The sequence below is a fragment of the Nicotiana tomentosiformis genome, chromosome 1 (assembly GCF_000390325.3).
Source record: "Nicotiana tomentosiformis chromosome 1, ASM39032v3, whole genome shotgun sequence".
In the NCBI taxonomy this organism is placed as follows: domain Eukaryota; kingdom Viridiplantae; phylum Streptophyta; class Magnoliopsida; order Solanales; family Solanaceae; genus Nicotiana; species Nicotiana tomentosiformis.
In genome coordinates, this window is record NC_090812.1 from 149,920,849 (window position 1) to 149,928,134 (window position 7,286).

The 7,286-nt window shown below is 36.9% G+C and overlaps 1 protein-coding gene across 1 annotated transcript; it reads left to right on the forward strand.

The window, feature by feature from the left end:
- Nucleotides 1–612: 612 nt before the first annotated feature.
- LOC104100904 (putative disease resistance RPP13-like protein 1) lies at nucleotides 613–5,996 on the forward strand. The gene is made up of 4 exons (XM_070192327.1): nucleotides 613–974; nucleotides 1,071–5,206; nucleotides 5,393–5,460; nucleotides 5,752–5,996. The coding sequence occupies exon 2, from the start codon at nucleotides 1,080–1,082 to the stop codon at nucleotides 5,175–5,177; it is 4,098 nt and encodes a 1,365-aa protein (XP_070048428.1). The 5' UTR covers nucleotides 613–974; nucleotides 1,071–1,079; the 3' UTR covers nucleotides 5,178–5,206; nucleotides 5,393–5,460; nucleotides 5,752–5,996.
- The last annotated feature ends 1,290 nt before the right edge of the window (nucleotides 5,997–7,286 follow it).

The window sequence follows — 7,286 nt, forward strand, 5'->3', positions numbered from 1 at the left end:
GAACTCACGACGATATCCTCAAAAATTTGAGTTCAAAAGGAAAAAGAAAAGAAAAAGTTCACTAATTCAAGAGGAAACAATCAAGGTCTAAATAGGCAATTAGAAGGAAGATTCCAATCACTAGTTGATTGTTATTATACTACTAAATTTTAGTTAATACAAAAAGAAAGTAACGCTTGGCCTACTTTTTTTCTTTTTAAATACGTCTCTTCTTGTTCTTTAGGGGAATAAGAATGCGATAGTCCTATTCAATTCAATTTTCCAAAAAAAAAAAACATAAAAATAAATAATATTACCCAACAATTTCTCTGAGCAAGGCAATGACAAGACGGGCAAGGTAGGTGTAGACTATGAATTTTAATTTATCAATTATGACGAGGCGTACAGGTCAGAACATGTAATTTTCTTCCAATTTGGTAGTATTAAAATAGAAAGTCAATGCTACTTGATGTGTTAACTATTAGTAAATGTAGAGCAACTTATTATTTAAAACTAATGTGAAAACTAGAGTTTCAAAATTCTTATTGTTCTTAAAATGCTAGTCTAGATCAAATGAACTGTTGGACTGTTTCGGTCCTTATAGTTTGTACTGTATATAATCAGTTAGTTAACACATCAAATAGTTATCCTCAACTCTAGCAAAAGTGAGAAAGAGAAGGTATAAGACCCTAGTAATTTCGGCAAAACTGTGTTAACAAACAATACTAGTTTGCATATTGCTCTAGCATTACAAACAACAACAACAACAATAACTCAGTATAATCTCATTAGTAAGGTCTAAATAGGTTATTATGGACACTCCTACTCTGCTGTAGAGAGTCTGTTTCCGATAGATCCTCGGCTCTCTCCCTCCAAGAACTCGCCACCTTGCTCTTGGGGTTACTCGAACTCACAACCTCTTGGTTGGAAGCAGAAGGTGCTTACTACTAGAGCAACCCACTCTTGTCAAAGCATATTGCTCTAGCATTGAATAGGTAAAAGAAAGCTCTAAGCAGAGACTGTTTTAAGATAGAAACATTAATCTTATCCAAATTCTTAACGATTTTGCAATTCACTATTTTTCTTTGCAGCTCTCAGAAATGGAGATTGGTTTAGCAGTTGGTGGTGCATTTCTCTCTTCAGTTTTTAATGTTCTCCTTGATAGGCTTGCTCCTCAGGGTGAGCTGCTGAAGATGTTTCAGAGGCAAAAACATGATTTTCGACTCTTAGAGAAGCTGAGGAGGACATTGTGTGGTTTTCGGGCTGTACTAAGTGATGCAGAGAATAAGCAGACATCGAATCTAGACGTGAGTCAGTGGCTTAATGAACTTCGGGATGCTGTGGACAGTGCTGAAAACTTAATCGAAGAGGTCAATTATGAAGTTTTGAGAATTAAGGTAGAAGGTCAGCATCAAAATCTTCCAGAAACAAGCAAACAACAAGTAAGTGACCTGAACTTGTGTTTGAGTAATGATTTTATTATTAACATAAAGGAGAAACTGGAATACACCATTGAAACTCTGGAGGAGTTGCAAAAGCAAATTGGTCACCTTGGCCTTAAAGAGTATTTTTATTCGGGTAAACGAGAAACTAGAAGACTTTCAACTTCTGTGGTTGATGAATCTGATATCTTTGGTAGGCAGAATGAAATAGGGGAATTGGTTGACCGTTTATTATCGGTTGATACAACTGGAAAAAAATTGACTGTAATTCCTATTGTTGGAATGGCTGGGATTGGCAAAACAACACTAGCTAAAGTTGTTTACAATGATGAGAAGGTGAAAGAGTATTTTGATTTGAAAGCTTGGTTTTGTGTGTCTGAACCATATGATGCTTTTAGAATAACAAAAGGGTTACTTCAAGAAATTGGCTTAATCCTTGATGCCAATCTTAATCAGCTACAGGTCAAATTGAAGGAAAACTTAAAGGGAAAAAAGTTTCTTATTGTTCTAGATGATGTTTGGAATGACAACTATAATGAGTGGGATGACTTGAGAAATCTTTTTGTACAAGGAGACGTAGGAAGTAAGATCATTGTGACGACACGTAAGGAAAGTGTTGCCTTGACGATGGGTAATGACGACCAAATTAGCATGGACACTTTGTCTAGTGAAGTCTCTTGGTCTTTATTCAAACGACATGCATTTGAAAACATGGATCCTAAGGAACATCTAGAACTTGAAGAGGTTGGGAAACACATTGCAGCTAAGTGCAACGGATTACCGTTAGCTCTAAAGACACTTGCTGGCATGTTACGCTCCAAATCAGATACTGAAGGGTGGAAACACATTTTAAGAAGTGAAATATGGGAGTTGTCGGACAATGGCATAATACCAGCATTAATGTTGAGCTACAATGATCTTCCCGCACATTTGAAGCGATGTTTTTCCTATTGTGCAATATTTCCCAAAGATTATCCATTTCGAAAAGAACAAGTAATTCAATTGTGGATTGCTAATGGCCTAGTACATGGGTTGCAAAAAGATGAAACAATTGAAGATTTGGGCAACCTATACTTTCTCGAGTTGAGATCAAGATCATTGTTCGAAACGGTCCGACAGTCTTCTCAAAGGAAGGTAGAGGAATTCTTAATGCATGACCTTGTTAATGATTTGGCCCAAATTGCATCTTCAAAACTTTGTATCAGGTTGGAAGATAATAATGGATCTCATAGATTGGAAAAAAGTCGACACCTCTCATATTCAATGGGTTGTGATAACTTTGAGAAATTGAAATCCCTGCATGAATTGGAGCAATTGAGGACATTGCTTCCGATAAGCCTCAAACCCAATTATATTCCAATTTATCTAAGCAAGAGGGTGCTGCATAACATATTGCCAAGACTAACATCCTTAAGGGCACTATCATTGTCTCATTATGCTATCAAAGAGTTGCCGAATGACTTGTTCATCAAATTAAGACTCCTAAGGTTTTTGGACCTTTCTTGGACAAAGATAAAAAAATTGCCAGATTCAGTTTGTGTACTGTATAACTTAGAGACATTTCTCTTATCATTTTGTGATTATCTTGAGGAGTTGCCATTGCAGATGGAAAAGTTGATCAACTTACGTTACCTTAATATTAGCGGCACTTCTCGCTTGAAGATGTCGTTACATCCAAGAAAGTTGAAAAGCCTCAAGGTCTTAGTGGGAGCTAAATTTCTTCTAAGTGGTTGTAGTGGTTTGAGAATCGAAGATTTGGCTGAATTGCAGAACTTGTATGGATCTGTATCAATTCTAGAATTGCAAAATGTGGCTGACATAAGGGAAGCTTTGAAGGCAAATATGAGGGGAAAGGAGCATATAGAGAAGTTATCATTGGAGTGGAGTGGAGATATTGCCGACAACTCACAAAATGAAGGAGACATACTTGATGAGTTACAACCAAATACAAACATAAAAGAACTCGAGATCACCGGATATAGAGGGACAAATTTTCCAAATTGGCTAGCTGATCATTCCTTTCTTAAACTGGTGAAATTTTCTCTTACTGACTGCAAGTATTGTTATTCGCTGCCCGCACTAGGACAACTTCCTTCTTTGAAATTCCTTACCATTAGAGGGATGCATCAAATATCAGAGGTGACTGAAGAATTCTATGGTAGTTTGTCTTGCAAAAAGCCATTTAACTCTCTTGAGACGCTTGAATTTTCAAAGATGCTAGAGTGGAAGCGGTGGCATGTACTAAGGAATGAGGAGTTCCCTGCACTTCAGTACCTCAGAATTGAAGATTGTCCCAAGTTGATTGGGAGGTTGCCTGAAAATCTTTGTTCTTTAACAACATTGAAAATTTCAAAATGTCCTAAACTCAATTTGGAGACACCTATCCAACTTTCAGGTTTAAAAGAGTTTGAAGTTGTTGGTTCTCCTAAGGTTGGAGTTCTTTTTGATCATGCTGAAATGTTTACATCCCTACTTCAGGGAATGAAGCACATAGTTAAATTAAATATTATTGAGTGTTACTCTCTTACATCCTTACCTATTAGCAGTCTGCCAAGTACCTTGAAGGAAATAAAGATATATCAAAATCAGAAATTGAAATTGGAGTTGTCAGTTAGTGAGATGATCTCTAGCAGAAGTCACATGTTTCTCGAGAGATTGACACTAGCTGGATGTTATTCTATAGATGATATACCAGCTGAGTTGGTCCCAAGTGCACACATTTTGAGAATTGAGCGTTGTCACCGCCTCACAAGGCTTTTGATTCCCACTGGGATTGAGATACTCGAAATTAACAGATGTGAGAATCTTGAAATACTTTCGGTGGCATGTGGGAAACAGACCAGGTCGTTGCATGATTTGCATATTAACAAAAGCCAGAAGCTGAAGTTGCTACCAGAAGGAATGCAAGAATTCCTTCCATCTCTTAAGAAACTGATACTAGAAAATTGTCCAGAAATCGAGTCCTTTCCTGAAGGAGGATTGCCCTTCAATTTAGAAGTCCTTCACATCGTCGATTGCAAGAAACTGGTGAATGGCCGAAAGGAGTGGGGTTTACAGAGACTTCCCTGTCTCACAAGTTTACGCATCTTCCATGATGGCAGTGACCAAGAGATTCTTGGTGATGAGAATTGGGAGTTGCCTTGCTCTATTCGACGTCTTTGGGTATCCAATCTGAAAACATTAAGCAGCCAAGTTCTCAAAAGCCTCACCTCTCTTGAATTTCTATTTACTTACAATTTACCTCAAATTCAGTCACTGCTAGAAGAAGGGCTTCCCTCGTGTCTTTCTCATCTAACATTAAATGATCATAATGAGCTCCATTCACTACAAACCGAAGGTCTTAGGCGCCTCACTTCGCTTCGAAGCCTAAAGATATACCACTGCCATCAACTCCAATCTATTCCAGAATCAGCGCTGCCCTCCTCCCTCTTTGAGCTGTTTATTGAAAACTGCCCTAATCTCCAATCTGTTCAAGTAAAAAGAAAGCCGTCCGTCCTCTCTCTGCTGCATATCTGTCACTGTGGTAATCTCCAACCTCTTCCAGAATCAGTGTTGCCTTCCTCCCTATCTAAGCTGGTTATCTTTCATTGCCCTAAACTCCAATCTCTTCCGGTAAAAGGGATGCCCTCTTCCATCTCTACACTATGGATTCACAACTGTCCATTGCTCAAACCAAGTCTAGAATTTGAGGAGGGGGATTACTGGCCAAAAATTGCTCAAATTCCCACCATAAAAGTCGATGAGGAATACCTCTAATGATTATGACGAGTGGTGCTCTGATAAATGTAAGTTTTATTTTCCAGTAGCTCTTATTTGTTGTTACTACTTCTTTTTGCTTGTTTGTTAATTCTTTCCCTTTGTTAAATCTTGTTGTCAAGGCTATTGCACTGTGAAGCTGAACATATATGAAATTAATAATGTTCACCTAAGTAGATCTCAACAACAATTCACGTTAGTTTCCCTTTTTGCAGTGAGTTGAGGTGGTTCACTCCTGAGATTTGATCTGTCTTCTGGGACTTAAATGTCTAAGTGAAGAAAGGTACTTCTCTTTTGTGTGGAATTTGGCAGTACTACTACTCTTTTGCAAGTGAAGAACAATTCTTCTATGTTCGGTTGATCATTTTCTCTGTTCTATTTTGAATCGATATAATGTCAGTTCTTTCAGTTTGTAGCTGAAATTTTCCTCCAGAACCTATGCAAGAACTCCTTCCATCTCTCGAACGAATTCTAGTTATTTGATTCTCAGAAAATGAGTCCGTTTGTCGTCTAGTTATTTATTCAAGACTCCATTTGTTTGTTCATTAATTCATTTTCTTTTTTATTCTTTCAGACTGCTATGTGTCAAGTGTGGTATGATTGGACAATCATCTCAGCTACAAGGAAAAGTTTCTGCCTGCAGTTGAATAAAGTCTCACATTAATATAATGGTCTGTTTCACAGTTTGAGAAAGAAAAGAAAATCTGTGCAAGTGTTAAGTCATATGTGGAGCATTGACAGTTTTCCCTAAATGAAAGGAATAGATAATTATGTCATCTTAAGCATTTATTCTATGCTGATTTTATTCTTTTTTGTGTTTCGGTTTTGCCTTTAATTTTAGACGTGGTCATGAAATACACAGATCTCTTATTCACGCCAAGTTAAACGAATATAAGCTCTCTCGTCGTGATTTAACACCTCTAAGTAGAAGATATTATTGTAAAAGAAAAGGGAACTTTTGAATATTATCATCTGAAGAACTTTTGTAAACTTCTCTATTTTTATTAGGATTTTGGCATCAGTACATGTGCGTGTGTGTGTTTGTGTACATAAATATTGTGCAGAGGTTTCCTCCTATGTCAAAGTCAAAAATCAAAAAGGACTTGTTATTTCTAGGTCCGCAATTTTGTGATTTGCTTAGTATGACATTAAGCTCTACGTTTTCAGAGTTTATGCATTGCTCTAAGTAATTCTTTAATTTGTTTATTTGGACTATTTAGCATATAGATTTTATAGTACTAGTCTGAGGCTTGGCTCTATTAACATTCATTTGTTTACTAAATTCTTCTGATGTTTTGCATTTCTGTCGTTGCTTCTTGTCTAAGCCTGGGGTGTATTTTAAAATTGTCATTTCCTCATGGAAAATTCTTTAGTCTCATGATAGCTGAAGTTTTCCTCCAGAACCCATGCAAGGCAAGCATTCCTTCCATCTCTCGACGAGTTTTGGTTTTTCCTTGCTAGAGAATGAGTCCTTTCCAGTTGGAACGACGACCAACAATCATGATATTGGGCAAAAAAGAGATTCTTGCATATGCAACTCTGGAACTGCTTTGCATAATTGAGGAAGTCACCTCAGTTCGAATTAAAGAGTGCCTTCCTCGGCTTGTGATGTATAACTCGAGCATCAACCCATGCTCCAATATTTCCAAGGATTATAAACTAGTAGAGTACAATACAAGTAAGTTCATTAAATGTTATCAGTGCTTCAGTTTCTTCGTACAATTATGCAATGTTTAACCAAAGAATCCTATATCTTGTCTTAGACTTGTTATATCTCATTGGTTTCAAGTTGATGTGTAAAACTACATTTGATAGCAAATATTGAGAATTTTTTCAGTATTTGGATCACTGAGTATTTGGACCCCACTATGTGGGATTATACTTGTTATATTGTTGTTGTTGTTGGATCATTGAATTTCTAACTACGTTGCATTCGAACTGAGAATCTTATCACTTTTTTGTATCTCTAATAGTTAAATGGATACTAAATTGTCATCTTCCAGGGGATGTACATTTCATCTTTTTGTGTTGGTTCTTTTTAGGCAACTTTGATCTTGGTAATACCATATACTCTTCTTATTTTGCATCAGAGAGGAAATTGAGATTAGA

What these genes read in the sequence shown, in the direction of transcription:
- LOC104100904 (XM_070192327.1), top strand. Translation starts at nt 1,080, where the DNA reads ATGGAGATTGGTTTAGCAGTTGGTGGTGCATTTCTCTCTTCAGTTTTT.